The sequence below is a fragment of the Polychytrium aggregatum genome (assembly GCF_025602895.1).
Source record: "Polychytrium aggregatum strain JEL109 chromosome Unknown BJ171scaffold_25, whole genome shotgun sequence".
NCBI lineage: Eukaryota > Fungi > Chytridiomycota > Chytridiomycetes > Polychytriales > Polychytrium > Polychytrium aggregatum.
Window position 1 is genome coordinate 525,897 of NW_026516227.1, and position 27,605 is coordinate 553,501.

At 58.7% G+C, this 27,605-nt stretch overlaps 13 protein-coding genes across 13 annotated transcripts; 5 read left to right on the top strand and 8 right to left on the bottom strand.

Annotated features, from left to right (window-relative positions):
• Window positions 1–7: 7 nt before the first annotated feature.
• Window positions 8–1,742, bottom strand: BJ171DRAFT_510521 (phosphatidic acid phosphatase type 2/haloperoxidase). Its single transcript, XM_053111499.1, has 3 exons — window positions 932–1,742; window positions 449–767; window positions 8–237 (listed from the first exon to the last, which is right to left on the bottom strand). The coding sequence occupies exons 1-3, from the start codon at window positions 1,620–1,622 to the stop codon at window positions 93–95; spliced, it is 1,155 nt and encodes a 384-aa protein (XP_052965450.1). The 5' UTR covers window positions 1,623–1,742; the 3' UTR covers window positions 8–92.
• Window positions 1,743–2,287: 545 nt separating this feature from the next.
• BJ171DRAFT_405099 (NUDIX hydrolase domain-like protein) lies at window positions 2,288–3,227 on the bottom strand (the record flags this gene model as incomplete). Its single annotated transcript, XM_053107231.1, has 3 exons — window positions 2,288–2,443; window positions 2,546–2,811; window positions 2,933–3,227. Coding segments are annotated over 3 exons (717 nt in total), but the record flags the coding sequence as incomplete, so codon positions are not given.
• Window positions 3,228–4,863: 1,636 nt separating this feature from the next.
• Window positions 4,864–5,984, top strand: BJ171DRAFT_600219 (RlpA-like double-psi beta-barrel-protein domain-containing protein-containing protein; the record flags this gene model as incomplete). The annotated part of the gene is made up of 4 exons (XM_053114994.1): window positions 4,864–5,064; window positions 5,221–5,276; window positions 5,387–5,426; window positions 5,556–5,984. 4 exons carry the CDS (start codon window positions 4,864–4,866, stop codon window positions 5,982–5,984), a joined length of 726 nt encoding a protein of 241 aa, XP_052965452.1.
• On the top strand, window positions 5,911–6,904 carry BJ171DRAFT_150679 (uncharacterized protein). The gene has a single exon (XM_053105787.1). The coding sequence runs from the start codon at window positions 6,075–6,077 to the stop codon at window positions 6,678–6,680; it is 606 nt and encodes a 201-aa protein (XP_052965453.1). The 5' UTR covers window positions 5,911–6,074; the 3' UTR covers window positions 6,681–6,904.
• On the bottom strand, window positions 6,785–8,003 carry BJ171DRAFT_150759 (uncharacterized protein). Its single transcript, XM_053105788.1, has 3 exons — window positions 7,661–8,003; window positions 7,294–7,463; window positions 6,785–7,071 (listed from the first exon to the last, which is right to left on the bottom strand). The coding sequence occupies exons 1-3, from the start codon at window positions 7,950–7,952 to the stop codon at window positions 6,889–6,891; spliced, it is 645 nt and encodes a 214-aa protein (XP_052965454.1). The 5' UTR covers window positions 7,953–8,003; the 3' UTR covers window positions 6,785–6,888.
• Window positions 7,824–10,485, bottom strand: BJ171DRAFT_150656 (uncharacterized protein). The gene is made up of 6 exons (XM_053105786.1): window positions 10,255–10,485; window positions 9,646–9,714; window positions 9,395–9,520; window positions 8,824–8,946; window positions 8,008–8,609; window positions 7,824–7,887 (listed from the first exon to the last, which is right to left on the bottom strand). The coding sequence occupies exons 1-5, from the start codon at window positions 10,325–10,327 to the stop codon at window positions 8,095–8,097; spliced, it is 906 nt and encodes a 301-aa protein (XP_052965455.1). The 5' UTR covers window positions 10,328–10,485; the 3' UTR covers window positions 7,824–7,887; window positions 8,008–8,094.
• A 1,209-nt stretch (window positions 10,486–11,694) lies between these two features.
• Window positions 11,695–12,372, bottom strand: BJ171DRAFT_583209 (uncharacterized protein; the record flags this gene model as incomplete). The annotated part of the gene is made up of 1 exon (XM_053114236.1): window positions 11,695–12,372. The coding sequence occupies one exon, from the start codon at window positions 12,370–12,372 to the stop codon at window positions 11,695–11,697; it is 678 nt and encodes a 225-aa protein (XP_052965456.1).
• Window positions 12,373–13,478: 1,106 nt separating this feature from the next.
• BJ171DRAFT_412418 (Bicoid-interacting protein 3-domain-containing protein) lies at window positions 13,479–14,459 on the top strand (the record flags this gene model as incomplete). The annotated part of the gene is made up of 2 exons (XM_053107292.1): window positions 13,479–13,733; window positions 13,971–14,459. Coding segments are annotated over 2 exons (744 nt in total), but the record flags the coding sequence as incomplete, so codon positions are not given.
• Window positions 14,460–14,790: 331 nt separating this feature from the next.
• BJ171DRAFT_510533 (Rho GTPase activation protein) lies at window positions 14,791–17,971 on the top strand. The gene is made up of 8 exons (XM_053111500.1): window positions 14,791–15,162; window positions 15,438–15,525; window positions 15,713–15,838; window positions 16,327–16,413; window positions 16,543–16,641; window positions 16,872–17,083; window positions 17,293–17,502; window positions 17,580–17,971. The coding sequence occupies exons 1-8, from the start codon at window positions 14,973–14,975 to the stop codon at window positions 17,870–17,872; spliced, it is 1,305 nt and encodes a 434-aa protein (XP_052965458.1). The 5' UTR covers window positions 14,791–14,972; the 3' UTR covers window positions 17,873–17,971.
• Window positions 17,972–18,273: 302 nt separating this feature from the next.
• BJ171DRAFT_510537 (uncharacterized protein) lies at window positions 18,274–19,516 on the bottom strand. Its single transcript, XM_053111501.1, has one exon. It carries the CDS (start codon window positions 19,372–19,374, stop codon window positions 18,475–18,477), a length of 900 nt encoding a protein of 299 aa, XP_052965459.1. The 5' UTR covers window positions 19,375–19,516; the 3' UTR covers window positions 18,274–18,474.
• Window positions 19,517–21,154: 1,638 nt separating this feature from the next.
• On the bottom strand, window positions 21,155–22,396 carry BJ171DRAFT_510542 (uncharacterized protein). The gene is made up of 3 exons (XM_053111502.1): window positions 22,242–22,396; window positions 21,762–22,066; window positions 21,155–21,560 (listed from the first exon to the last, which is right to left on the bottom strand). The coding sequence occupies exons 1-3, from the start codon at window positions 22,342–22,344 to the stop codon at window positions 21,261–21,263; spliced, it is 708 nt and encodes a 235-aa protein (XP_052965460.1). The 5' UTR covers window positions 22,345–22,396; the 3' UTR covers window positions 21,155–21,260.
• A 594-nt stretch (window positions 22,397–22,990) lies between these two features.
• Window positions 22,991–25,157, top strand: BJ171DRAFT_600226 (uncharacterized protein). The gene is made up of 2 exons (XM_053114995.1): window positions 22,991–23,578; window positions 23,707–25,157. The coding sequence occupies exons 1-2, from the start codon at window positions 23,420–23,422 to the stop codon at window positions 24,856–24,858; spliced, it is 1,311 nt and encodes a 436-aa protein (XP_052965461.1). The 5' UTR covers window positions 22,991–23,419; the 3' UTR covers window positions 24,859–25,157.
• A 349-nt stretch (window positions 25,158–25,506) lies between these two features.
• Window positions 25,507–26,950, bottom strand: BJ171DRAFT_476019 (uncharacterized protein; the record flags this gene model as incomplete). The annotated part of the gene is made up of 5 exons (XM_053108810.1): window positions 25,507–25,736; window positions 25,864–25,938; window positions 26,098–26,489; window positions 26,660–26,802; window positions 26,921–26,950. 5 exons carry the CDS (start codon window positions 26,948–26,950, stop codon window positions 25,507–25,509), a joined length of 870 nt encoding a protein of 289 aa, XP_052965462.1.
• Window positions 26,951–27,605: the final 655 nt, after the last annotated feature.

Sequence of the window (27,605 nt, forward strand, 5' to 3'; positions counted from 1 at the left end):
ATGGGCACATGGCACTATCCCTCTGCAAAGACCAGGATCCAAGATCCAAGATGCGGTCGATATGGCGGCATCTCTGAGTAGGACCGACCGGCTCACAAGCCCAGCACCTGGAATCCATAGGGGACTCCGAAGATGGCCATCCATCCGAGCACAAAGTAGGTGATCATCCTGGTGATGGTCTCCGGCTCGAACTTGGGCAGAGACGAAGCCCGCTGTCCCGGTTTGAGGCTGGATTGACTATCGGTCGAGCGTATGGATCAGTTGGTCGAGCGTATGGATCGGTTTGATCAGGCGTATGGATCAGCCAGCAAGGAAGCGCAGATGGGTTGCATAATGTGAGTTTTGGAGAGAGCATTCCAAGCAGTCGCTCTCTCTGGCAGCCGCTCGTCTCCCACCCATCATCACCACAGAAGCGAGCACAATCGAAAAGCCAGGCCCGGATACGTACATGCCGAGCAGGGGAAGGATTTGTCCGCAGAGACGCTTGACGAGCGTTCGGGTCAGAAACACAACCACCAGACCTCCCACGAGCTTGGCGGTCATAACGGCGACAGCGACTAGCCAGGACGGGCTGGGGCTGGGGCTGGGGCTGGAGCGGGCGATATCGTTGCTGACCCCGATGAGATGGGTGTAGTGCCATGAGCCCACCAGCGCCCCGATAGAGGCAGAGGTGGCAGCGACCGAGTCGTGGAAGCAGGGACACGCCTGGTCGGGCTCCGGGTGGAAGGCGATCGAGAGCACGGCAGCGGGGACTGTGAGCCAGACAGCTGCAATGATAGAGCAGGCACGAATGCCATGGCGGCATGGAAGATGAGGGGGCCGTTGGAGGCAGAGTCGAGGTTAGATTGGCTCGCCTACATCCGATGGGAGCTCGTGCCCCTTCGCCGATGCCAAGAACAATGCGTCCTCTCTCCATATCCAGTTGACGAACCTGGCCACACCGTGTGCGAGATCATATGCTCCATCGACGCCATCCATCCAAAGGCATGAGCCGCTGCCATCACGAGTCCAAGCAGCAGCCCCACCGAGACATCCAGGAATCCGTGCATCCCCGTCAGCACCCGGGAGAACGCCATCACGAACGGATACAGGAGCAGGGCGGCGCCTCCGAGCCAGTAGAGCGGGCCGTTCGAGGCAGCAGGCGCATAGAAGTAAAAGTAGATGAGGGCAAAGAACGAGACGACGGAGGCCTGGGTGGCGTGCGAGGAGGGCATGCCGTACTCGAGCGAGTGCGAGGACTCGTGTGAGAGCCGCTTCATGTTCGAGAACGACGGCCGGGGCAGCCCGAAATAATCCTTGAGATAGCCCGAGGCAATGACCGAGTTGAGGAGCAGGAAGGTGAGCGAGTGGATGAACTCGCGGTGCGAGGTGTAAAAATCGTGGTTCCAGTAGAGCAGCGGCAGGACGGCCACAAAGAACTCGTGGGTGCCGAGGAACCCGAGATGATACGACGGCACGATCAGCGCCTGCAGCTTGGGATGATGCTGCAGCCACTGGAGCACGGGCTGCTCGGCCTCGACGATGGCGATCATCTTGCTCCGCAGCCACGACTTTAGCGAGGACGGCGATGGCTGTGTGCTCTTGGGATGCATGTGGTTGTGGTGGTGGTGGTGGTGAGGCATGATGGGCGGTGAGTTTGAGCGAGTCGATGGGGGGGGTGTTAGGCGAGCATCCGAGGGGATAAGAGAGTCTGAGGTGACCAGCGGCAGACCAAGCGCCAGATAGCAGCAATCCCGCCGAGCGAGGCAGAGGCGGTCCTCAAAAGCGCCGGAAAAAATAAGCAAGCAGGAAGCAGACATGTCGCACGATCCCGGAAAAGGGAAGCGGGTCTGCCATGGAAACCAAGGGAAACCAAAGGAAACCAAGAGCCTGCGAAGGGGCAGGATACACCGGACTGGATCTGGCGAAGGGTCGGGATACACCAGCCCGGGATGGACCGGGGCCAAACACTTGTGCGGGATCTGGGCTGGGTGCATCACATCCGCTTAGCATGCGGCAGTGCTCCAACTCAAAGTCTGTGGTGCACGCATCGTATCAGAGATCGTATTGATAAGACAGCGGCTGTACATCACAGACCGATACAATGCCCCAGCCTCAGCTGCGGATTCAAGGAGAAGCCTCGCCTCGCCACCCAAGACGAGATGTCAGACGCCGAGGTGCCCAGACCAGTGCCAGACGGCCTGCCGATTGCATGGTGGCTCTATCGAACACTGGCCTAGCCCATAGCGCTCGCTCTTGCTCCTCGGCGATGCAAACTCATGCAAGTCATGCATCACAGGCAGAGGGCCGGGCCGGGCGAGATCAGGGTGCGATGGATGCCCGTGACAATCTCGAGGAAATGCGGGTCGTTTCCGGCATGCAGATATCCGTGGCGGATCAAAAAGTCAATGACCACAAAGGCAGACTCGAGCACAAACTCGCCGTTGAGAATGTGCTGCTTCACCTGGAGGCAGACCGCAAGCAAAGCCGTCAGCTACGGAATCGGAGGCCCGGATCGGGCGGCGACCATCATCAGCCTGCTGCCCTGCAGCCATGCCAGACTCACCGTGTCAAGGTCCCAGAGATAAAACTGTTCGACCTCGCCGTCTTCGGGCTGGGGTACAAAGTCAGGGCTCAACTCGAGATCATAGACATATTCGGTGTCTTGGTAGAAACCGTTCCGGGACTTTGCCGGATCAGACCAGTTGTTGGTGATGTACGAGATTGTGCCGCACGGCGTGACCTTGGAGGCGAGGTGGTCCGGGATGCCGGCCTCTTCCGCACATTCCTTGATGATGTTGGCGAGCGGAGAGGAGCCAGTGGGGAGGCCACCTAGAGGATGGTGCTGTGAGTGCAAGGGATGTGATCGTGCCTCGGCCGTCGTCCGGGCGGCCCGATGCGATAAGCAGCCACAGGCACATGCCAACCGGGTGCGCTCGCGCCGTCGCCATACCACCAACGATATTGTCCAGGGCGCCGGGGTGAGTCGGCTTCTTGAGGCTTCGTCGGGCGATCCACATCTTGATCTGGCCCGAGGCCGGGTCCCTGATGTAGCCGTTCAGGTGACAGCCGTAGCAGCGACTGCCGAGGAGACTGGCGCCGCTCCGCTCGACAGCAAAGGCAAGGCTGCCGCTGTTATCGTAGACACCGAAGCGTTCGTGTCGCCAGCCATTCAGGCCGCGAAAAGCCGGAACGGAGAGAGACTTCCAGTGCAGGAGCACGGCCTCGATGGCATGTGTTCGTTCCTCCGGAGTCGAGAGGGACGGATGGATCCGGAAGCCGACAAGGGCGTTGGTGGAGGGATCGTGGATCGGCGCAAAAACATGCGGGGCTTCGCGGACATACGGAATGGCTGGGGGGCCCAGCAAGCCGACGATCGAACTATCATCCAGATAGAGTGGGTAGCCGGTGTCGTCGGATGGAGAAGTGAGCAAGCGGCGTTCGTCTCGAGGCGTGAAGGTGCTTGAGGAACAACGGACAATGTCGATGAAGGATTTCTCGGCCGCCATAGTGGGCTGGGACACAAGAGCGAGGGAGGGGTGGTTAGCTGACAGCATGATGCCTTGCGGCCGGTGCGGCGAGTGCGGCGGTGGAGTGTCGGCGGTTGATTGCGGGAAGGGAGAATCACGCAACCAACGGCAAGGGGAAATGCGTGCGGTCAAGACCATGGCGATTCAAAGTGGGATAGGATCAACGCGGCCGATCTGAATTGACACCGAATCGCAGCGGGCGGCGACGGCGACTTGAGAGATCCAGACGACGAGATCGGCTCGAGCAAGTCGTCGCTGCGGCCACTGTTGCGCAGACGCATACATGAGGGTGTCTGTCGTTGGTGGCGTTGGTGGAGTTGATGGAATTGGAGGCGTTGATGGAATTGATGGCGTTGAGTGGATACGGATGTGAGATGGATTTGAGATCGAAGATGCGATGGAAGGAAACGAGGAACATGAGGCAATGAGCCCGGCTCGATCTGGCTGGAGTGGCTCGATCTGGCTGGAGTGGCTCGATCTGGCTGGAGTGGCTCGATCTGGCTGGAGTGGCTCGATCTGGCTGGATCCGTGTCCGATCGCCAGATCAGGGTGTCCAGAACCTGCAGCTGTACCACCCCGGCTGGGCGTGTGGATCGGCTCCGGCGCACCAAAGCGGCAAGGGGAGGGGCCCAGACCAGCGATCCCTTGTCAGAGTGGACGCGATCGCCACAGAGTTGGTGCGGGCGCAGCGGTTCGGGCGCATGTGTGTGTGTGTACAGCGGCCACTGCGACAAGCGCACCCTGGTTCTGCTGTGGGCCAATTGCTTGCGGCCTGTGTCGAGCGTGTCTCGGTGCGACGCGGCGACAACGGCCGGGGAACAGGGCTCTTGCCGCGGACGCGTCGCTCCCTTGCTTCCCTTGACACACATAGAGTGCCCCCGCCGCCACAGCGCGTGCGGGGACAGACGCCGCTCCAGCACACCGCGGTCGCACCAATGTCGCACATGGATATCCAGCGCTTGGCACACATGCGCTGTGTCACGCTTCTCGCTCGACCCTCTCTCTCGCTCTCTCGCTGTCCTTTTGACGCGCTTCCACCGCCCTCGCCGCGCCCTCGCCGCGCTCTCGCCGCACAGCCTCTCCTTTCCCAACGCCCACGTCCGGTTCCCGACTCCAATATCCCCCCCGACAAAGCCGCACCACTCGGCCCCGTCGCCGCCCGTCCACCGCCGTCGTCCCTTGCGCTCCCCGCTTTTCCCTTTCGGCCCCGCACCTATAAAAGTCGCTGTTTTCCCTTTTGCCTCGCTCTCGTCTCGCCCTCGCTTCCCCACCCATCTTCCCGGAACCATCGTCCAGGCATCTCCCAAGCTTCACCTCCTTCGCCTCGCTGCATCGTCAATCCCCGTTGCCCGAAATGGTCTCCGCTTCCTCGATCCTCCTGCTTGCCACCGCCGCCTCGGCCGTCCTCGCCAATGACTGCGCCAGAGGTGTTTCTCAGTGCGCTACCTGGTACGGTGAGGGCCATGACGGCGCTCCCTCGCCTTCCAAGGCTCACCCCGGTGCCTGCGACCTTGGCTATCTGCCCTCCAACCCGCAATACTTTGTTGCCCTCAGCGTAAGTCTTTCTTTCCAGCAGCGGCAGCGAACACTCTCGGCCCAGGATCCGAGGCTGTGCATCAAATCCCCTCTGTATTTCTTGACTCACATCCGCTCACCCCGACTCTGACTCACCCAACAACACATGGTGCATCTTTCGTCTTGCCCACGACAGCCCGCTGACAACTGGAAGCGCAACTGCGGCCGCTGCATCAAGGTCACTCGTGGAAGGTAGCTGTCGACCCCGCTTGGCCGTCGACCCCTGTCAGCGATGCTTGCCCTGCTCCGCCGTCTGGCTGACTGACTGGCTGGCTGACTTGTCCATGTTCCTTCCGCTACAGCAAATCCGTCGTTGTCCCCGTCGTCGATGAGTGCCCCGAGGTGAGCCCCAGCTGTGCCTTTTATCGACTATGCTTTCGACAGCGATGCCTTGCCAGCGAGCGGTGCCATCACTTTGCGGCAACATCGCAGCAGCAGCTAACATCGCCTCTGATCTTGCCATCCGCTCAGTGCAAGAAAGGCCACATCGATCTGTCCTGGACCGCTTTCTCCAAGCTGGCTGCTACTTCGCTCGGCAACGTCGCCGTCAAGTGGTCCTACACCTCGTCTTGCGGCAGCCACGGCACCCGCAGTGGCCGTTCCAAGTCCAAGTCCTTTGCCGCTGTCGGCGACAACTCGACCATCATCACCGAGGCATCTGAGTCGTCCGAGACCGAGACCGAGACCACCAACAGCGCTTGGCAGCAGTGCCCCCAGGGCCAAGACAGCCAGACCTACGACTGCAAGGAAAACTCCCTCTGGGTCTGCGAGCTCGGTCGCTGCGAGTGCCAGCAGGACTATGCCTACGACTCGGACACCGGCTCGTGTGTCTCGGCTCCTGGCGTCGATGACCTCCAGTACATCCATGTTGCTCAGGGCCAGAAGGGCTTCCGCCTCTAAGCGTGCTCTGCAGCGTCCGTGTCCAACCCAAACCTCGGAAGTCTCCCTTTCTGGACGGACACGATCGGATGCACACGCGCTTTGGGCACTATGCCGTTGCACTTCCCCCTGCTTGCTCTCATATTCTTAGACCACAGACATTTACCTCCTGATATATCTGCACACACTTCCGCGGCCTCGTGGCTTGCTCCACCCGCCATACCTCGCCATTTCCTTTTTATTTTTCTGCTGATCAAAAAGACAATCGCTTTCCTTCTGTTCGGAGCCGAGCCAAAGATCATCTGGTCGGGCGAACTGGCTTCGCTCCGGCCCCCCGTGGTTTGCTTTGACTCCTCCGCTCCGTTCAAATGCCACAACACTTTCGCATTTCGTATTTGCCTTCTGAACCCCCTGCCTGCCTGCCTTGTCGCCACGCTATGCCCAGTATATGTTCTACCGGTATCATCCCAACGCTTCCCCCCCCCTTCTCGCCCTTGGAATTTGCGCAATTGTTTGAATCGAGGATGTGTCATCTGTCCCTCGCGCAGTAATCGTCGGGCTCGTGGTGGTGGTAGTTTGGTGGATCACCATAGACCAAGAGCAGAGACTTACATATATATTCTGTTCAAAAAAAAAAAAAAAAAAGAAAGGCAACCAGGCGATGATGCTGGCATTATGTGGTTTTCGGTAACGTTTCTTCCAGCCCAGAATCCGTGATTCCAAACACATATCGACTTGTGAGCTTACACCGCCGTGAATGTTTTCGGCCCAAACCAAAGTCCACAAAAAGCATGTATTCCACCAGTTGATGTCTCGCTTGAGCCACTGATCCAACATACAGCCCAGCTCATCCACAAAGACGAGGCCGTTGCAATCACACCGCGCCGCAACCCCATATTCGTTCGGCTTTTGCTCTGGGTCTGGCTCAGGACAGCGGGGCAAACGGGCAGCCGTATGCGCTGGCGTTCTGGCTCTGGCGGTGCTCGCGGATGGGGTCCCAGCTTTCGTCTTGGGACAGCGGCGTTCTGAATCGGCAGTAGATGCACTGGATGTTCAAGGGAGAGCCCTCGAACGGGATAAAGCGAAGCCCGTTCACGGCCATGGCGTGCTACAGGGCGAGAAGGAAACAGGGACGAAGCAAAGCTGCATGAGTGTGTGGATCTCACTGGATCATCCAGAGATGCGGGGAGTGCGAGAAGTGCGCAAGCAGCCGAGTGAATGGTCGCTGGAGCCGTGTGCGCTCCTCCCGAGCCAAGTGTCTCGCTGGTTGTTGGGATCCACAGGCGACTGCGCCGACGGATCTCCATGATGAACTCCATTCTCGACTCACCGCTTTGGCTTCGTGGTTGACCAGTCGAGGGCAGGCAACGCTCGTCGAAGCTTGGGAATGGTCGCTCAGAACTGCTTGAGGACTAACAAAGCTGTTCTCACGGACTTCCAGGCGTCGCTGCGCCGCCAGAGTCATGCCCTGCTGCAGCGATTGGTAGAAGCGCTGGGCCTCTGCAAACATGGGTGCAAGGACATCATGCGTCGTGAGTGGACAATGGGACGAGAGGATACGGGGCGAGGCGGGACAGAGCAAACAGAGCAGTGCTCGCTCTCACAGGTCCAGCGCCAACGCAATCATGGCCAGAACACTCACACGCCAGCCATCGCCCTCGAAACACTCAGGGTTCCTCCACGGCTCATCCACGCACCTTCGCTGTCCATGAAAGTGAACAACCCGACCGAGGGAGTCTCCTCCTGGACCACAGAGACATCATTTTGGCAGAGGATGACGTCGGCCTCGCCGAGCGACTTGAGGTTGACTTGCGAGCTCGCCGACACCGGAACCGAGCCGCCGTAGACCTGCTGCAGCTTGATGCGGTGGGGCGTCGTGTTGACCTGCTTGACGGCGTTGAGGCGGCACGTACTGAAGATGAATCTGTTCTGGTCCACAAACTTGAAGTTGGGGTTCATAAAGTCGTAGAACACTAGCATTGGATTCATCGAAACCACAGCGAAGGAGCAAGTGTGTAATAGGGGAACAATCGATCGAATATACCGTTAGATCGTCGCTCGGGACTTTGCTGGTCAGTGCGCCGCTTCTCTTGGCCCGCAAACGACCCAGACGCCGCCCGGGCTGGCTTCGTCAAGAGACCCAAGCGATCCCGATGCACGGTTGGCTCGCACGGTCGATTTGCTGGGGATTGCTTGCACCTGACCCACTCCCAGACCCCGAGGCCAGCTTCGGACTGCTTTCGGACTGCGGCGGCGCTCTCGACGGCCTGGCCACCGGATATCTGCCTGTCGACGGGCACACACAGGTCGTACCTTCCATGTTGAGAGCAACCGAATAGTCGCCATACGCATAGTATGCCAGGATGCGCGGGATCTTGGAGACGGACGAATACCCCGTGTGGAGACCGCCATCGGTGATGTAGATCACCACGGGACCCTTCTTGACCCAGCGCTTCTCGTCCTCGTTGCGCTTGCGGTAGTTGGCCAGATACGGGCCTTGAAACTGGATGTTGGTGCTCTGGAAGACGAGCATCATGGCGCCGTTGATCTTTTGAGCGCGATGGAGGTACTTGTCCCTCGATGACTTTGTGAGGCGTGTGAAGACAGGGCCGTCCTCGTCGCCGTCGGACGGGAAAAAGTCGGATGCTATTGCATGTGGGCCCAGACACGACCAGTGTCAGCAGGTGAACAACAACACCGATACGTCGAGCAGATGGGCCGAGAAGGATAGAGCGATCGCTTATGCAGACAACCCCGCGGTCACGGCCAGCAGCATCTGCCTGGGCTGGCGTCGCCGAGCCCGCTCCAATGACAATCAACTTGCCGGCCACAGAAGCACACCCTGCATTCTATACGCTACCATCATCATCAGTAGTCTTGTGTGGCTCCTGCGTGTGCTGTGGCGTATAAGTGGAGCCGTCGAGATCGTCGATTTCGTCGCAGTCAAGTTCCATGTTGGCGCCGCGGTTCAAGGAAGGGTGCTCTGCGGGAGGAACGAGCCGAGTGAGCATCCAAGCGCCAGAGAGGAGACGTGGCGGCCAAACCAGGGGCACACATGAATATATGGACGAGTTATGGACGTCGGGCAGAGCCACTTGCAGATGACAGGGCGTCACCGACGAGGTGTCAAACGATGATGTCGAGAAGGGTGGGGTTTCTGGAAGCCAGAGGGGTCACGTATGGCGAGGGCAAGCAAAGACGATACCGACTCGGTAGTGGTAGTGGTGATGATGATGATGATGGTGATGATGATGCCGAAGAAAAGGGCCGAGACAAACAGCAGCCCGGTCGGCAGGACAGCAAGCGAGGGCCTGGTCGGTGTATTGGCCGCTGCGCAGTTCGGCCAGAGTTGGCATAATGGATCTGCGGCGGCTGCTTACTCAACCAGCCCATGCGCCAGGGCATCATCATCATCACAGGCTAAAGCTTACCATCGTCAGCAGCCATAGAGGCCGGCTCGTCTTCGTCCTCGGCGTCGCTTTGGCGGTCGATGTACGAGGCGTCGGTTCCCTCGTCGTCCTCGTCATCCAGAGGCAGGGTGTGGATGGTTTGGGGCTCTGTCCACAAGCAGTCGAACAAGTGTCGAGCGAACGAGTCAGATCCAATAGCCATCCTTTTCTCCATCTCTCTCATCTCAGGGCATAGCGTTGAAGGGTTTAAGCTGCAGCACATTGCAACGCACCTGCGGCAGAAGCCAGATCAAACGGACTGGAAGGGCCGGCAAAATTGAGGCCAGCGATCCGGTCTGCCACTGGGAGCAGCAAACCGCGGGATGAGGGAGAGTGCGAATATGTGGTTAGCGCATCCGAGATACTGGATGACCAGCGTGATCGATTACTCAGTCAACGAAATGATCCCTCCGCAGATCATCCGGCAAGCGGGCATAGAACAGCCCCCTGATCGAGCATCTGTCGCTGCGACGATCATTCCGAGCGCATTGATCGAGCGAGCGAGCGGTCACGATAAGCGGCACCGATTTAACGCTATGATCAACGACCATGATCCGATGCACCGATGGGGGGTGACATGCCTCCATCGTCAAGAGATGCTGCCTCCCTCTCCTCGGCTGGGCTGGCCTGCGCAACTGCGAGGTTCTGTCTGTTCAGCGCAGAGGCAACGCGTGCAAGGACGAAGGCAAACCGCAGGAAGAGGGAGTGGATTTTGGTGGAGGGGGTTGCTAACAGAGCCGAAAGGGGGGCACCGGTGATAGATCACAGGGTTTGCCATTCAGAAGAGCCCCCGACCGCGGAGCCTCCGAGTTCCAAAGCAGGAAGGAAAGGGACAGGCTTACTGGTGTTGATGGCCTTGGTTGGTGAGGCATCGGGAGAGAAGACGGCGGCGGCTCGACTGCGGGTATTGACCATGGTGGCTTGTACGGATGGTGTAAGAGCAGTAGGCGACAGATGCGAAACGAATCGAAGGAGCAGCAGCAACAGTAGCAGCAGCAGCGCCAGCGGTAAGAATGGGGGTGGTAGTGGAAACGAAGGGTATCGGCCGACTTGACAAAGAGTGGGTCTGCAGACGATCTATCGGAAAGACGTCGAGGGCACTGACACCAGGAGGAAGTGCGGCGGCGACGCTTGGGGATGCTCTCGGGGCCGAAACAGCCGGAGCAGGGTGGGCGGGCGAGGACAAACTTGTGGGCGGGAGAGCCGAGCAGGGGCGGGACGGGGAGGGGAGATGGCGAGCGAGTGTGAGATTGGGAGACGACTGGCAGCGTGGACGGCAACAGCAGACGATGGCGTCTCTCTGTCGATGGCGATGGCGATGGAGATGGAGATGGCGATGGAGATGGAGATTTTGCTGCCGGGGGAACGCGATGGAGATGTCGTTGCAGAGGAAACGCAAGGCAAGACAAAGCAAGGTCGGACCGAGCCAGCCCCAAGGGCTTTCCAGGGTTCGCTGCGACTCCAGCCAACGAAGCCATCGACTCAAAACGGATCGGGCATGGATGCGGAGGACATGGCTGCTGGGATCAAGCCCCGTTGTATCGGGCAACAATCGATGCACTCCGTGGCACTCCATTGGCATATCGATGAATGTCGGTGGCATCGGTTGCCGAAGCACATTGGAGTTCTCGACCCCATGCCAGACAACATGCTCCCAGGCGACGCTCATGGACTCGTTTCGAGGCTTTGCACGGTGTATATTATCGGATGCGCAGGCGGGACGAGATGGGCGATAAAGTGCAATCTGGGTCTATGGATGAGGGAAGGAAGCAGGGGAAGGCGTCGAGCCGGATGAGAAAAGCCTTTGGCAATAGAGAAGCGGCAGTCGCCATTTCTCGGTATTATTTCGCAAGGCGCCTGAGGGGTTGACGCCGGATCTTGGTGCTTGTCGAAAGCAGCAGCAGGGGGAGGGCGATATGGAAAGCCATTCAGACTTTGGATACGATACATAGAGAGACATGGTGAGGGGATCAAGTCAAGGCTGCAGGAATCTGGTCGGCAGCCGTGAAGGCGGAGGGGGCGAGTGTGGGCGATTGTGGGCGGCGAGTGGTGATGACGACCGATCAGAGCCGGCACCGGGGATATGGCCATGCGGAGAGAATGTATCCAGAAGAGGTACCGGCCAACCACCAAGAACTGCCCGGCCCAGCACAGGAGATGGGATTGGAAACGAGCCCGGCTGGCCACCGGCGGCCAGGGTCGAGCCGAAACAAGCGGGGGGTTGGACAGGCAGGAAGAGGACTGGAGCTACTTTGACTAGCGCCATCTTGTTTGGTCGGGGACTAGACAATCCGACCGAGGTCTGAGCCGGTCAGCGTCGACGCTGTGGCGGCAGATGAGTTGCTCTGCAGCCGGCGAGGTAGCCGCTCAGCAGAGGAGCTCAGATGGGCCTCTTCATCGATGGACTGGACGAGTGGAGGCAGAGGAGGAACGGGTGGCACTGGCGACGGATTGCTGATCCGGTGTGGCGAAAGGTGGGTCATGGGTACGACATTGGTCGAGATGCTGTCGATGGGAGGCGGCGGCATCGCCTCGTGGCTCTCACGACCAGACGAAGTCGAGCGCGGATAGGATGGGTGGTTGGGCTCGACGAAGGTGATGCGGGAGGCCCGCTTGAGATTGCTGTTCTCGCGGGTGGCGAGCGAGTTTTGGCGGTATGTGGCGACGGCTTGCTTCTTGAACTTTGCCTCGCGGGCCATCTGCCGGCGCTCCATCGAGTCTTGAATCTTGCGGATGGCAAAGCGAGCGAGAATGACCGACAGGAGCAGGAAGACGGTTGCTCCGGCGGTGATGTAGATGATGGTGTTCTTGGAGATGGGAGTGGAAGGCGGCGGCAGAGGCGAGGGACTGTAAGAAGGGGAGACTGGGGTGGAATGCGTCGGATGGATATGGGCAACGGTGGATGGCCGGAGAGTGGTGTGCGTTGCTGCAGATGTCGAGTTGTGGGATTTGACGACCATGCTGGAAGGGCAAACGGTGATGAGCGACGGAAGGGAGTGGGAGCAACAGCGGTGGGAAGAGCAGAACACAGAAAATAGGAGGCGCCTGCAGAGCGTGGACGAGATGGAGTCGATTGAGTCGAGTTGAAGCAGAGAGACTCGAGATGGAGTCGAGATGGAGTCGGGATGGAGTCGAGACGGAGTCAAGATGGAGTCGAGATGGAGCCAAAAGCAGACGACAAACGACGGCAAAGACAACGCAAGGCGGACCGGCGTGCCCGGGGCGGGGGTGGGCATGGCGTGCGGCCACAGCACGCGTCGCGCCGGCGCCGTCGCACAGGCGGCGGGCGGTTGTGTTGTGCTGTCGTGTGGCCGCGGTTGTGCTGTGCTGTCGCGAGACACTGGACACAGCTACACGGCCACAGTGCGGCTGTGCTTGCATACATTCGCAGCTGTACAGCGTGCCTGCCGTGCTCTCCACGCGCCCGCGCCCGTGCGACCACTGGCTCAAGCCCGCCGCCGCTGTCTCTGTGCCCTTGCTCTCCACCCCGCGCCACGTGCTCGGCACTCAGTGCCTCTGGACAACAGTCTCTGTGTGGGCAAGCCCGCGGCACTGCCCCACACCGCAATCTGTGTTGGCTTCTGTCCAACACAAGCGCATTTCCACAGTACTCCCGTGCGAATCAGCGCCCTCGTGCTGTTCTCCCCATGCACGATTCCAGCTTGGTCAGCGGGCTTGGTCAGCGCGCTTGATCGTCGCGTTCTCGGCTTGATCTTTCGCTCTTCCCCTTCGCTTTGATCTCCGCTCGACCGCCATGCATCCTCCACACCAACCCCCGTCATCCACACCGCCCGTCGACAATCCATATCTCGCCCACTGGGCCGATCGGCGCTCCAACCCACGACCAACCGACCCACATGCCCACAAGCGGCTGGCCTTCCTGGGTCTGCCTGCTCGATCGGCCAACAAGCGACCCAAGCCAGATCCTGCATCCACGCAGACCCATCCGCAAGTGACCGATTCGGCTCCAGCACCCGGTTCATCCATAGCATCCGGCTCACCCACAACTCCAGGCACACTCGCAGCCCCCAAGCTGCATGCAAGCTCTCGGAAACAGAGCTCCACCACCCACGGCAACTATGACCAGTACTATGCCACCCGCAACCTCAACACTCGGATCGACCCTCGACTGCTTCTGATGGACCCGAGCTGGTTCGCGGGAAAGCGCATCCTCGACATTGGCTGCAACGCCGGCATGGTCAGCCTGCAGCTGGCCATGTACTATCTGCCCAGACATGTCCAAGGCATCGACATCGATCCCAGTCTGATCCGCAAGGCCAACCATGATCTTGCTGCTCGACTGAGCCTGGCACAGCACTTGGTCTCCCCACCGCCGTCAGCGGATGCGTCGTCGTCCACCGATCGGCAACCCTTGGCCGATCCGCCATCATCGATCAGCGCAGCGCCATCGCCCGATCTGCCACCGTCCATCGACTTGAGCGCCTCTGCCGATCTCGCCCAGTCCGCCGATCTCGCCCAGTCCGCCGATCTCGCCGAATCCATCGATCTGGATGCAGACCCCTCACAGCAGCCGCTGCCGGCTGATCGGCTGTCCAAGATCCACCCGGCCACCGATCCTCTTGACAGAGACTATGACTACTTTCCTCAAAGCTGCTCGCTGTTCCATGGCCCACTCAAGCCGATCCATACCCACGGCGAGGCCGATCCCTCAGGCTCGGCGCCTGATCCGCCGATTCTGCCCTTCCCCGCCAACGTCAGCTTCCGGTGCGGCAACTGGCTGACCGAGCCGATCCCCCATGCCTCCATCTGCCCAAGATTCGACGTCATCCTGGCCCTCAGCATCACAAAGTGGATCCACCTCAACGGCGGAGACACCGCCATCAAGCACTTTTTCACAAAGATATACCAGTCCCTCAATCGCGGCGGCCGGTTCATCCTCGAGCCGCAGCCCTGGCACAACTACAAAATCCGGAAGGGCCTCTCGCCCGAGATCCTGGCCAACTACCGCTCCATCCAGCTGCTCCCAGACGGCTTTGATGAGTACCTGCGGACCCAGGTCGGGTTCTCGGCCGGCCATCGGATCGGCGTCAGCCCCAACGAGTCGGAGGGCTTTCGCCGCGAGATCTATGTCTATATCAAATAATACGAGATGCCAGCACCACCAGATCGAGCTCTTGCCAGTGCGGAAGCAAGTGGGTGGGGAGATGGCGCTGTGTCGCTGCTTGCCGATGGGTACGGTCGTCCTGAGCGAGTCGTATCAGAACCGACAGAGCCATGTTCGCATCGGCGGCCGGCTGATTGGGCTGTCTGGCTGCCGCTCTTTTGCGCAAGGGTCTGTACATTGCGGCCGCTGCCCGGCAGGTCGCTTTGCCGGTTGTTGCCTGTCTGTCTGGCCTTTGGCTCCCCTCCATCCATCCATCTGCATCGTCTGTCCCTGCAGCATCCCCGCTGCATATCGACCCAGTCCGCCCCCTTCTGCCCACCGACCCTTTGGCGCTGCTGGTCCTCTCTCTTTCTTTCTCTCCCATCCTTACCCCCGCCCTCTTTGGCCAAAATCGCCTCCACGGTCTCCTTCATTGCCTCGCCCGTTGCTGCCGCCATGTCCTTCATCGGATCTTTCTTCGGTGGGGGCAGCGCCCACTCAAACCCGAGGCAGCAATCCTCCGTCACCTCCATCTCGGGCTATGCCGACGACGACTGTGACGTCCACGAATCGGATGTCCGGCGGCCAATGCTCACCGAGCCCGAGCTGGACGAGCTCGTTGCCCACACTCTAATCAAAGAATGCGGTACGGATGACCGGGATGACCCAGACGGATGCCTGAGATGATCTGGATGCATCGCTGAGGCTGCCCTGGATCATATGCCCTCTCTCAACTGGCCTTGGCCTTGGCGAAGATGCACCCGTGCCCCTCCATCGTCGTGATTCTTGGTCCCCGATAAACATCACCCTCTTGGCTCATAATCACGAGCAATCCACTTCTCGGACCAAACACCCACGCTCGCTGGCCTCCTGAAATATTAATGTTGATTTTCTGTCGCCGTGCATATGCGTCCCACCCAGGTGTCGATTTTGAATCGCGGCCGGTTCTGGCCGTCTACGCCTGCTATCTTCCCGACCAACGCTCTGCCGATTACAATATGCTGCTGGAGTAAGTCCTATTCCCCAACACAATCTGTCCGTCCGTTCGTCACCGTGTGTCAAGCAATCGAGTCTCCAAAACAGGAGTCGTCCTTGCAGAACGATAGGAAGAGGGTACACTCGCTTCGATTGACCACTCCCTCCTCTGCATTCTCCTTCCATCGCATTGCGCCATCACTGCCGTCCCATATCCACAGCAAGGCCATCCGTCGCCTGACGGATTTTGTCAAGAGCGATTACATCGTCGTCTTCTTTTCCTCTGGAGCAAAGCACCATCCCGCTTGGTCCTGGATGATCAAGGCGTATCAGAAATTATCGCGCGAGTACGACATTGATTCAAAGTTGCCGAGAGGGAAGGCGGGATGTGGGAGTGGCTCGACGGACAGTCGACTCTGCGTGCCCAATCAGCGAGTCGATGGCATCGGAGGGGGGGGGAGGCAGGCAAAAGAATGGAAGGGGGCGAAGCCCATCTCTTTTTGTCAACATAGGAGACGGCGTCGATGCAAAGGGAGATGCTGCATCGGAAAGTGGTCGTGCTCATGGCTTACCTGCAACTTTTCGACCCAAACGACCAAACTCTGCTGCACTTTTGCGACTTCACATCCGTCAACCATCCAACCATGAATCCTGGACGACTGCACCGCCGACGTTTTGCTAAACACACCCATCCGACAACGCTGATGTCCGTCACTGGCTGGATCGCGATATCGACGCCCATGGTTACCCTGTCGATACTTGCGGTGTTGTCGACGCTGATGGTGATGCTGTCGATGGCGGCGAATCTGGCGGAACACCTCTCTTTGGATCGAAGCTATCGGAAGAACCTCAAGAACCTATACATTGTCCATCCCACCATGCTCGCCAAGCTGATGATGCGGACCCTTGGCGCCTTCATCAGGTGCGTTGAACATGTTGCCAAAGTGAAGAGGAGATCTGCAAAGGATGTTTCATTGCCCCTTGATTCGGCAGACAGTCCCGTTTCCATGATACTTACCTCTGAGATACCAATGACTCTGCCATTCACCAGCTCAAAGTTCGCCGCCAAGATCGTTTGGGTCCCGAACTTGACGCACCTCTCGAGCTATGTTCCGATCGCCCAGCTCCAGATCCCTGACGTTATTTACGAGTACGGCTCATGTTCTTGGTCTCTCCCCGTGCATTTGTGCTGCTCGCTTTCTGGGCTCGCCTTCGAGTTGGACGGAATCGGGACGATGAACCGCATTTGGCGTGTATGGTTCGATCTGTATCAGCGCCTTTGCCGATCCAGCACCACGCAGGGTCTGCATGACTAATTCTAGGTTCTGCGCCCTACCTTTGCTCATCCCCACTCCGACTTGCTGTATCGATTGTACCCAGGATCAACTACACACTCGAAGAGACGCCTGCATCCTCATCACGCCATCTCGATCGAGTCGATCTCGTGCGCCGAAGTGTGGATTTGTCTCCACACATGTCCGCCAACTCCCACCGGGTCTTTGGCGTTCCTTTGCAAGAGCTGATGGGTCAAGACGGCGAGAAGGGTTTGCCGATTGTTCTGGGAGACTGCATCGAGTTCTTGATCACGGAGGGTAAGTCGTCTCGCTTGTGCAGTTCTTGCGAATGAGGGAGGTCGATCCAAAGAACAGGTCCCCGAATCCCCAGGGACAGGTGGCTAGCAGCTGGCTAGCAGCTGGTCAGCAGCTGGTCAAGCATACAGTCATCTTGGTCTTTCTCTGCACAGCGCTGTGTCAACATGTTGTTGAATAATGTCTCACCGCCGCGGTCCTGTCGTTCCCAGGGCTGGAGGAAGAGGGTCTCTTTCGACGATCGCCCACCTCGTCACATCTGCAAGAGGCCAAGCGCAGCTACGACCAAGGCGGCGAGCGGTTCGATTTCCACAAGACTGGCGGCGTCCACCTGGCTGCGGTCCTGATCAAGCTGTTTTTCCGTGAGCTCCCGGAGCCGGTCTTTCCCCCGTCCATGTATGACGCCATCAGGCCAGTCGAAGGTTAGGGCTTCATCCATGTGTCCATGCGGCTTTTCTGTAGACACACAGCACTCATGCCACCACCGTCCTTTCCCCAGCCCTGACCCAAGATTCCGAGCGCATCCGATTCATCCGATCGACCATCATCCAGCTGCTACCCAAACCAACGGTGCTTGCGATCCGTCACGTCTTTTACCTGCTTCTCCTCGTGCAGCAAAATGCCGCAAAGAACTTGATGACAGCGACCAACTTGGCGATCGTGTTTGCTCCCAACTTTGTGAACGGACACAACCCCATCGTCGACTTTTCCATCGCCGCACACGGCACGGGCGCCGTCGGCATCTTCACCAAGCTCTCGATCGAGCACTATGACGAAGTGTTTGCGCAGTAGTACCCAAGCCACCGGTCTGTTGTCCCGCTCAGCGACAAGTGGGAGGTGGAGAGAGAGGTGCTTTTTTCTCTGTAGAATACACAGCTACTGCATGGTATCATAGATGCCATTGGATGGCTTCGACCAGAAAGGGACGGGGAGGGGGCACATCTCTGGTGCTCGGTGTGGCTGCTGAATAATGAAGGGGCTTTGGCGATCGAGATACTTACAGCGCTTGCCAGATACGCCGACAAGACGCCTCGTTTCGTATGGCACGAATAGGCAGCGAGCGCCGTTCATGTCGGTTACTGGCGGCTGCACTTGCCCAGGCTCTACTTTGCTTGGCCCACACGCTATATCACACTGGGTTCACAGGCCATGTCACACTGGACTCGTGCTATATCACACCGGGTCCGGATATGCACTGCAGCATATTCTTTATATTATGCGTCGATCATCGTTGCGTCGCGGATACTTTTGGGACTCGTTCCTTCCTCCGCGGCTCGCTGTGGTGGTGACCGTTTGACCGACCTGTGCTCATCGGCTCAAGCGCCCATGACCTTGTTCACCAAGCGAGATGCGGGAATGTGGACGGTCTTTGCATGTCCGGAAAGGCACCAGCTTTAGGCACCAGCCAAGAGACCGTCCTTTTGCTCGTCGGTAATGGGCTCCATCTTTTCGACCTGGTTGGGCATCAGGAACGGAAGCGCAAACAGGAGCTCGGGCAGCAGGTCGAGGGTGAAGAAGATGATTTCGGGCACAGTCACCGGAGCCGGACCAAATACGCCGACCGAGTACAGCTTGTAGCCCGTGCGGACGGTGAGCGCCAGGGACTGGTAGATCAGGATCTGCGAGCACGACACGACAAAGGAGCCCGTGCGTGCCTGGAAGGGCAGTGCCTGCGACACCATCAGGGTGTAACCAGCGGCGAGCAGCTCAAGCCAGCTGATTCCGGCGACGGCCCAGGTGCCGCCCAGGCGCATGGTGACGGCAGTCGGGTCGGGAGGGGTGCCGGCGGGCGTGTTCATGATCCAGATGATGGCGGCAATCAGATCGACCACGACCAAGAGAATGACGATGGAGGTCATGTCCTGGAGCCGCTTGAGGCCGGCAAGTTCTCGGCGGCCGAGGGTCGAGTGGTTTCGACGGCCTCCGGCATTGTACTGCTCGCTGAATGCATGCTTCAGGAAGATGACCGACTCGTTGACCTTGAAGAGGTTGGCGATGGTGATGCGGATGAGGGGGAACATGGCCAAACTCATCAGGAGCTCGGTGACGATAAAGAGCGTGAGGTTGCTGGCGTACTGGTCAAAGTTGAGCATGGTGCGGCACACCATGGCGGCGGTGCGGAAGGTGGCCCACAGAACCAGGTGGAAGAGGGTGCGCCTGGCCGGGGGAATGCGGCACGCCCGCCAGTAGAAAATGAAGGCGAGATCGACGACGGCAAAGATGCCGGCCGAGATAGCGGCCGGAAGCATCGTCCAGCCCATGAGAGCGGCATAGTCAACGTTGTTGGACGACATGGTGGAGGCGGAGATGGAACTTGGATTGGCGCCGCGTTGGCCGTTGGATGGAAGTTACTGGTGGCTGGCGAGCTTCAGGATGTGGAGATATGGAATACTGCAATGCTGAGATGGGAGATGCTGAGCCAGCGATGGATGCCGCAAATTTATTGCCGCGCCAAGGCTGGCTGCCAAGGTCAGGGGGGGGGGAACAACCTGGCTGCCGTGGACACTGGTCCAATCGATGGGACTCTGGCCCGGCCTGAAGGTTGGAGCACAAGGGGCGTTCGCAGGGCCGGCTGTGCAGTGTATGGATGGAAGGCGACTGGAAGGCGACCGCGTGCGCGGCTGGAACGACCGGGCGAACATCGCGACAGAAGGCGCACAGAAGGTGCACAGGAGACGCGCGTTGGCAAAGGGGCCGCTGGGGCTTTGCTGCCGATGGACGAGATTGGCGGGCCAGGCTGGCCAAGTTGCAGAGGGCAAGTGCAGAGGGCAGAGGACGGCGGATCGGATCCCGATGCAGGATCGTTCGTCTGTTTCCGCGCAGAATCATCGGCGTCGGCGATGCCACAAATCCATTCTTGCCGTCGGCCCTGCTCTCGCAGGCTCTCGTCGTGCATGTGTTCTCGCTTGGCAAACTGCCGTTATGTTTGCGCACCCAGGCGCTGCGCTCTGATGACACTCCCACGACGATGCTGCAGGGTGGCGGCGGATGCGCTTTGTTGTCAGGAAGGCATTTCTGGCTGAATTCGCATCGGCGCGTCTGCATCCGCTGCTAGCCCATGGCCGGGCTGGCAAATGCGGGCTGCGGCGCCGCGCTCAGACATCGGGCTGGTCTCTGTGCATTGGTCGCTCCGCATTGGGAGCTTGTTGGGTTCATTCGCAGTAGCTGCGGATAGCCGAATCTATTGCTATGTGCCGTGGGTTGGCATCAGCGACATCAGCGACATCAGCGACATCAGCGACATCAGCGACACCAGCGACATCAATTCAAGTCTCTCGTTCGCTCGTTGAGGTGCCTGCTGGCGTTCGACTCTTTGCTGATTTCATTGATCAGTTGGAGTAAAAAGCGCTGGCGGATCTGGAACTCGCCCAGGAGGCAGATCGAGTACGACACAACGCACGCTATCGGAATGGCAATCATCTCATAGCTCAGTTGCGGAGAGACGAAAATGTGTCGCGAGCCAGCATTCAGTCCCAGCAAGAGCGGAAATAGGGGAAGGTAGAACAGAAAGAGCAATCCGCTCTGCGTTGATGCCGACAGGATCGCAATCGATATGGCCGTCAGGTTGCTGTGGAACACAGCCGAGTATGCTGGGGTGGCCGTAATGTCGGAGCCGGCACAGACGACGTGGAATGCGATATACCCGGCAATGTTGGCCACCGAGCAGACCAGGATGACGATCTGGACGATCAGCGGAGACGAGCGAATTCTCTGCAATCCAAGCAGCAACGTTGGCAGGACCAGGACCAGCGGAAAGTAGCACAGCATCATCACCAACGCATTTGATATCTCCGGACTGTTGCTGTACACGGGGTTGAGCATGCTGAGATAGCACGGGACCATCGATCCGAGCAAATTGACTGCTACCGTGATCAGATGCTGCCGGACCGACAGTGGATTTTGTTGTCTGTGACGGGTGGCGAGATGGGGACATTCCCAGATACCAGATCCCAGACAGCAGACGCCCGTCAGTAGTGCACGTATCGATGCCGACTGCTCGTGGCCTGACAGAGCTTGCTGCCAACAAGATCAAGCAACCAAGATAAAGCAATCAAGTTCACACAACCAAGGCCAAGCCATCGAAGCCAAACAATCGAAGCCAAGCCATCGAGGCCAAACAATCGAGGCCAAGTTGGGCCGCAATTGGCGTCCGGTGGTCAAAATCGTCGCTGGCTCACACTTACAATCGGAACTGCCGCTCAAGCGCAGCGTCTTTGAAGCGCAGATCCACGGCTTGGTGCCAGACAATCCAGATATTGGACCAGATCCACCCCGCGATCGTCTGGGGCCTCTTGGCAACATCTCCGTGGAACAGGAAGACGGGCTCCCCAGTGTTCAGGTAGACTCCCTGGAAGTACAGGGGGATCTCGTTGAGAAGCCCCTGGTGTTTGAGTTTTCGAATGCTGATCTTCTTTCGGATCAGGAGAAAGGTTTCTCTGCGGATACGTTCCTGGAAGCGAGGCAATTGGCGGCTCAGAGCGTAAGTGCATCGCAGGGTGGGTGGCGAGACGAGCAACCTGAGCAATCAGCGACAAAAGACACATCCATCGGAGCATTTCCGGCTGGTCTTGGTATCCCAGCCATCACGGTGTGTCCCCCAAGTCGGTTGGGGGCATGTACACTGCATCAGACGAGCGCTTGCCCAACCCGCTCATATCAGCAGACACCTTACATCAAACAGACAAGCGACAGCCGCCCCGAGTATGACCTTGACGTATCCAACGGTGATCGAGAGTCCCGCCGCGCCTTGGTACTCGACCGGGTCGATGAAGAGCCAAGTGATGCCGCTCCCGATGACAAATAGGACCGAGATGACGAGCTTGGCCTCCTTGGGAATGAGCATGATCGTCCCCAGTGCAAACAACACTGCCGCTCGGTTCGACTTGTCTGCAACACTGACTGGCACTGAATTGAGCGGGAGCCCGGTGAGAATGATGTCCACGCCGCCAAGTGCAAATGCCGCGACGTTTAGCGGCCGATCGAACGGTAAGTAGAATCGTTCTGTCTTTGTGATGCGGGCAATGGCCTTGGCAATAGTGATGAACATCATAACACTGATGACAGGAACATCTGTGTGTGTCCGGGGCCGGTCAGTAGCGGTAGTGTCCGAGGATCCCACCATCGGACCAACAGCTGTATCATTTCTGTGACGACCCGGCAGTGTATCGACCCCCAAATCCACCGAGCGTCGAGGAGTCCACTGTGATTTGTGCTATTGCGTACTCACCACAATAGCCGACATATCCAACCGAGAGCCATGTCATGGCTACGCTTATGGCGTAGGTGAAGCAAAATACATGGTTCGAGTGGAACACATTTGAGCACCGCACCATGAACGACGACCACTCCTTCTCGATCTGCATGGATGAAATTGCAATATTGTGCATGAGCCGGTGTCCGCCTTCATCAGTGTCCGCCTTCATCAGTGCCCGTACAAACAGAGGTTCGAGGCAGATGCAGCGAGCCCACAGATCGTACGATGTTCAGGGTCGCACACCTTCTTGTCCTTGAACACGCATGTGAAGCTTGTAATTGGCGACTCGGTCTCCATTGCTTCCGACCTGCCAGGATCCAGCAAGGCTCGCAAGGTTCTGGAGGACGCAATGGCGCTTGCCGATGCTCAAACTGTCGGTAGTTTACCAGACCCGACTTGCAGCGGCCCATCGGCGGGATTATAGCCGGTAGTTGTGCTGGTCGTTCAATCGCTGAAAGGAGACTGCCGATAGCATATCTCTGATCAGGCAGTCGTCATCGCTGACGATGGCCAGCGTCTCCACAGGAGAGCGCTTGGAGCATCCGTGTTCTGATTCGGCGTTCTGATTCGGCGTTCTGATTCGGTATTCTGATTCGGCTTCATCAGCCCGCTCGCTCGCTCGCTGGACTGATCATGCTTCGTCCAGCCGCCCAACTCCCACCACCAGAGCAACCGCCGGGCCTCGAGAGCCTCCGTCGCTGCTGGCCTTACTCGTTCTCGGGCGGCCGGCGGGTTTCAGTCGCCCCCCGCCCGCCCGATCGTCAGCCAGGGCGGCCGACCAGCCAGTTCGTCCCCCAGGCCGTTTTTTGCCCCTTCCTTTCCTCTTTCCCACACAAAACAGCCTTCGCCACAGCATCTGAAGCAGACAAAATGCCGTCGCGGACGCTCTCGACCCTGCAACGGGCCTCCGAGGGAGCCCAAGCAACGATCTGCCGGGGAGATGCGGCGACTCACCAGCGACGCTGCGCTGGGATGCTGGTCCGCCGGCTCGGTCGCTGCCTTGGGCTTTTCTCTGTCCTCTGGTCTTCGTCCGTCCTCACTATCGCGGCGTTGCTCTTGGTTGGAAAGCCTCCGTGCACTCGCTCATGACTTCCAACAGCTCGTCCATCCCGGTCAGCACCTCGGCTGCTGCCGATCCATGTGTCCAAAGCTTCAATCTCACAGGATGTTCCAGCGGCGGCTACGACTGCTGCTACGGAGGGCCATGCTCTCCGCTGCCGTCGCGCCCAAGCTGTTCGCTACAGGTATGCCTTCGTTTCTGACTCGGTCATGGAGTAGAGAATCCCCTTGACTGAGCCAAGACTGGCGTGGACTCGGCTTGCACTTCCATTGATCTGCTCCAGAGGCTAAATCGCCCCTTTGGTCGCTGCAGTGTTCCGGGATCGCAAATAGCTCGACCTCGTCGCCATGGAGATGCTCCATGCGGCTGTGTCTGCAAGACAGCAGTATCTGCTCGGATGGCTCGTATTGCGACGTCGTTGCCCATTCGTGCCTGTCGCAAAAGGGCATGCTGGAGTATTGTTCGGTAGATCAAGCGGCGTCCGCAAGCAGCCCCTGCCAGTCCGGCTACTGCTGGCTTGGCCGATGCACCCCAAGTCCGGTCCTGGTTCTGTCGCTGAGCTCTGCGGCGCTGCTGCTCCTAATCGCTGGTCTGGGCTGGAGCTTGCGCCAGTTCTGCCAAAGGCGATCTCGCAGATACCCCAAGGCCCCGAGCCCTCTGAACTCACTCAGCAGCTCGTCCGGCTCATCGGGCAAATGCTCCAAGTGGGGCGATTCCCATGACGCTGGCGACACCATCGAGATCGTGAGTCTCTCGCCGCACCACAATGCAAGATCCGGTTCATGGGTGTCTCGCCAAAGTTCCCGGTGCTCAGGCGTCGATTCCGAGCCCGCCGGATGGGTCGCTGGCGACTGCGATTCCGATGCCATGTCCCGATCGTCTACCCTTCGGGTTCCCAGCGTCTCGGGCATCTCCGAGTCTGATCGCACATATCTCAGGTGCTTCATCGAGAACCCTGGGGCACATACGTTCCTTTCGCCAGCGACTCCCACGGCTCGGGTCTGTGCCGTCCCTTGGCTCGACTCTCCCGAACAGGGCTCTCCCAAGCACCAGGATCCGGCACCCTCCCCTCGGTGGCCGATGCTGTCGCCGTGCTTGAACAGCCCCACGAATCCGCGATGGACGGCCTCGGCAGCGTCGGCCACATTCTCCGCCAGCCATGAGAGCATCATGCTCACGGGCATAATCGATTCCTATGCCTTTGATGAAAACGACGACGGCGACACCGGGCCCCACTCGATAGCCCCTATGCCGACCTCGACCTCGATCTCGACCCCAGAGGGGCCGCCTGCTCTGGCGACGCACAAAAGTTCTAATGTCGCCATCGGGGAACCGGTTCTTCTGACCATCCCAGGTCCGCCGGCACCAGCAATGTCGGCCACGTACCCCAGGCACCTGCGAGACTGGGATGCAGTCCAGGTTCACCGACCTCGGCTCACCCTGTCGTCGTTCCAAGAGCGCTGAATTGGCATCGGGGTGATCACTCTCGCAGCCTACATCCACGGCACAGTTCTGCTGTGATCGATACTCGCTATCCGATTCCTGGCGGACAACACTTTCAACCCTCCACAATTACTTTGCACGATCAATCATCTGTTCACAAGCCATTTCTTGTTTTACTGCACACCCAAGCGAATGGGACGCCCTGTTTGGCCAGGACTGTCGCTATTTTCTGGGTGCCGAATACACACCCATCCATTGCCCATCATGGCCGGGTGTGCTCACAAACATTCTTTACAACATCTTATGTGCGAATGTACTCTCCGAGTTTGTGGATGAGTCAATGTACTGTTATTGAAGCGTGGACGATAGAGGTCGCACGGAGTGATGGCGTATGTCACAAATGGTTGCAAAAACGGGTAGGCATGGAAAGGGAGAGGCATGTGTGATGCGGAGGAAGGATGGGCGTTCTCGCAGCCGAGGAGGCCCAGGCCGGTTTCATCGAGACTACGACGGCTGCTTCCAAGAGGGGTGGGTGTGCAGATCCACCGACCACCGCAAAGGAGCATCAATGCGGTGCAGAGCCGAGTAGAATCTACCGTACAAGGCCGGCGGCAGTGGCGCTAAGGATGACGACGATAGACGTCGATAATGTGGTATGTGCAGCCTCGCTTATCCATGGCCGCGGCCCATGCTGGCGATCGTCCGGTGCGCTTCCATCACCTGCGACTCGAGCTTGGCAATCCGCTCAGTGTACTCGCGCTGCTTGCGATCCCACGAGGCTTTATCAGACTCCAGAACCGCAAGTCGGAGAATGATGCCGGACTTTTCGCTCTGAAGCGCCTGGACCCGGTCCTCAAGAACCTGAATCCGTTGGTTCTTCCGGGCCCTTGATCGTCGCGCTGAAGGGAGGGGTAAACGAAGCCGCAAAGGGAAAATGTACATGGGCAGTCAGTATTGTGCTGGAAGATCAGCTCAATGGTACCTCGGAGGACTGGGTGCGAAGGAGTGGCACTGTGGGTGATTTACCTGCTTCAGTGTTTCTGATGCGCTTGAGGGTCTCGGGATCACAGTTCATTGAGTCGTGAGACTCGTGATCGTGATCTGGAGGAGCAAGTGCGGATCATTCCGATCTAAAGGTCAGATACGCATTTCACGGGGAAACGGCCACTACCCAGGGGAAGGGCGCAGTTTCAGGGGGGGGGATCAAAGGCTTGAGCACGCCGTCTCAAGAACGAGCACTCTAGAGCATCAGACCCTCACCATCGTTCTCGTCGCTATGGTCCCGATTCCTGAGCGTGTCATTGGATGAAAAGTTCTGAGCATGTTCGACGGGTGATGCCGAGGAGAAGCCCGAGTGCTTCGAGAGACTCGGAGAATGAGCCGGTGAGCTGGCTCGCTCAATCTTGACACTGCCGTCGCCCTGGAGCGCCGGTGATATGTCCGATATGTATCGGTCAGCGGTATTGGCTGGTTCCGTCGAGGGCGGGCCGAACGATGAAGCCATGTTCGGTCCTTCGGTAGGATAGAGGCCGTTGGTAGAGAGGGGATAGATCCTGGAGTCCATGGGTGACGGAAAGCCTTGGCTCGGATTTGGTGCCAGCATTGGCTGGGAAAGGAATGCCGGGCTTTGACGCTCGTAGAGTTCTGTGAAGCTGAATAACCGAGAGTTTGTGTTAGTCTCTATGCAATTGGTGTGACAGGTACATGGAGGATGGGGGGAGACAGTATGTGGTACACAGCAAGAGCAACAGCTTTTTTGGGGGGGGGCAGGCAAAGCCGAGAGCACCCGATCCATGAAAGGGTCAACCGGCAATCTTGGTACCTTGGAGTGGACTTTGGCATCGGTGGGATCATGGATTGGGAGCTGGGCACGAAGGGCTGTTGGTGTGGGAACGGCATTCGCATGTGCCCGTTCGTGATGGGCTGTTGGGGCATGAACGGATACGAGACCGCCTCGGGGCTGAACTGAGTTGCCGAATTGGTATCTGCAGAGACAAGTCGAGTTATAAACACGGAGTGGCAAGCAAGAGTATGCTGATACCCTGATGCACTGTCGGCGCGAGCCCGGTCCGCTTAGACACACTGGGCACTGCCAGCGCTTGGCGTGCCCCATGGCTCCATCTCATCACACATGGGAAGTGGGGCCAAAAAAGATACGGAGTGTGGCAAACGTGTGCAGGGGAGTTTTGGATCGATGAAGTACCATGTGTGATCGACATATCGAAGGATGGGGTTCTTGGAAATTGCTGCGGGAGCACGCTGGAATACTGATATGATTGTTGCTGTAGCTGCTGCTGTAGCTGCAATTGTTGCTGCTGCTGCTGCTGGTTGGGCTTGTAGATCTTTTGCTCTTTGTTTGGGATCATGTTGCAAAGCGCTGCATTGGAAGCCCAGGTCCACCAGAGAGAGGTTGTGGCAAGGGATCAAGCAGGAACAGCCAGCCAAATACGTCAGTACAACACGATGGAATGCCTTTGGCCAAGAGGAGAAGCTCAGCCTCGCATAGTTGTTGGAAAGGATGATCGGACAAGGTCACAGCCATGGGTGGATGAATAAGGGGGAACGACACAGGGAGCGAGAAGGATGCATGGACTGGCAGGCCCGAGTCAAGCACACGAGCCCTGGGATATACGAGGCCAGCGGCGCGGATCGAGGCAATCTGGTGGAGGAGCCGCGCAGAAATATCACATCGGCGGCGTACCGTGTGGACAGAGGAAGCTTGGCCTGGAAACGGGGTTGAGCGAATCGAGCAGAGGACCAGTCGAGGA

Bases quoted from the DNA above. Each gene is read 5' to 3' on its own strand.
- BJ171DRAFT_510533 (XM_053111500.1), top strand. From the start codon at position 14,973: ATGTCCTTCATCGGATCTTTCTTCGGTGGGGGCAGCGCCCACTCAAAC. The intron at 15,163-15,437 runs GTACGGATGACC...CGTCCCACCCAG, and splicing joins CACTCTAATCAAAGAATGCG to GTGTCGATTTTGAATCGCGG. The intron at 15,526-15,712 runs GTAAGTCCTATT...CCATATCCACAG, and splicing joins GATTACAATATGCTGCTGGA to CAAGGCCATCCGTCGCCTGA.
- BJ171DRAFT_150679 (XM_053105787.1), top strand. From the start codon at position 6,075: ATGCCGTTGCACTTCCCCCTGCTTGCTCTCATATTCTTAGACCACAGA.
- BJ171DRAFT_510521 (XM_053111499.1), bottom strand. From the start codon at position 1,622: ATGCCTCACCACCACCACCACCACAACCACATGCATCCCAAGAGCACA. The intron at 768-931 runs GTTCGTCAACTG...CTATCATTGCAG, and splicing joins CTCGCACACGGTGTGGCCAG to CTGTCTGGCTCACAGTCCCC. The intron at 238-448 runs GTACGTATCCGG...CTCGACCGATAG, and splicing joins ATCCTTCCCCTGCTCGGCAT to TCAATCCAGCCTCAAACCGG.
- BJ171DRAFT_150656 (XM_053105786.1), bottom strand. From the start codon at position 10,327: ATGGTCAATACCCGCAGTCGAGCCGCCGCCGTCTTCTCTCCCGATGCC. The intron at 9,715-10,254 runs GTAAGCCTGTCC...TGCTGCTCCCAG, and splicing joins AACCAAGGCCATCAACACCA to TGGCAGACCGGATCGCTGGC. The intron at 8,610-8,823 runs GTAGCGTATAGA...CACATGCAATAG, and splicing joins CAAGACTACTGATGATGATG to CATCCGACTTTTTCCCGTCC.
- BJ171DRAFT_150759 (XM_053105788.1), bottom strand. From the start codon at position 7,952: ATGAATCCAATGCTAGTGTTCTACGACTTTATGAACCCCAACTTCAAG. The intron at 7,464-7,660 runs GTGCGTGGATGA...CCATGTTTGCAG, and splicing joins CACTTTCATGGACAGCGAAG to AGGCCCAGCGCTTCTACCAA. The intron at 7,072-7,293 runs GTGAGTCGAGAA...CTCGCCCTGTAG, and splicing joins TCAACCACGAAGCCAAAGCG to CACGCCATGGCCGTGAACGG.
- BJ171DRAFT_510542 (XM_053111502.1), bottom strand. From the start codon at position 22,344: ATGACATGGCTCTCGGTTGGATATGTCGGCTATTGTGGTGAGTACGCA. The intron at 22,067-22,241 runs CTGCCGGGTCGT...GATTCTACTTAC, and splicing joins TGGATTTGGGGGTCGATACA to CGTTCGATCGGCCGCTAAAC. The intron at 21,561-21,761 runs CTGTTTGATGTA...CGATGCACTTAC, and splicing joins TCGGGGCGGCTGTCGCTTGT to GCTCTGAGCCGCCAATTGCC.
- BJ171DRAFT_600226 (XM_053114995.1), top strand. From the start codon at position 23,420: ATGACTTCCAACAGCTCGTCCATCCCGGTCAGCACCTCGGCTGCTGCC. The intron at 23,579-23,706 runs GTATGCCTTCGT...TGGTCGCTGCAG, and splicing joins GCCCAAGCTGTTCGCTACAG to TGTTCCGGGATCGCAAATAG.
- BJ171DRAFT_510537 (XM_053111501.1), bottom strand. From the start codon at position 19,374: ATGTCGTCCAACAACGTTGACTATGCCGCTCTCATGGGCTGGACGATG.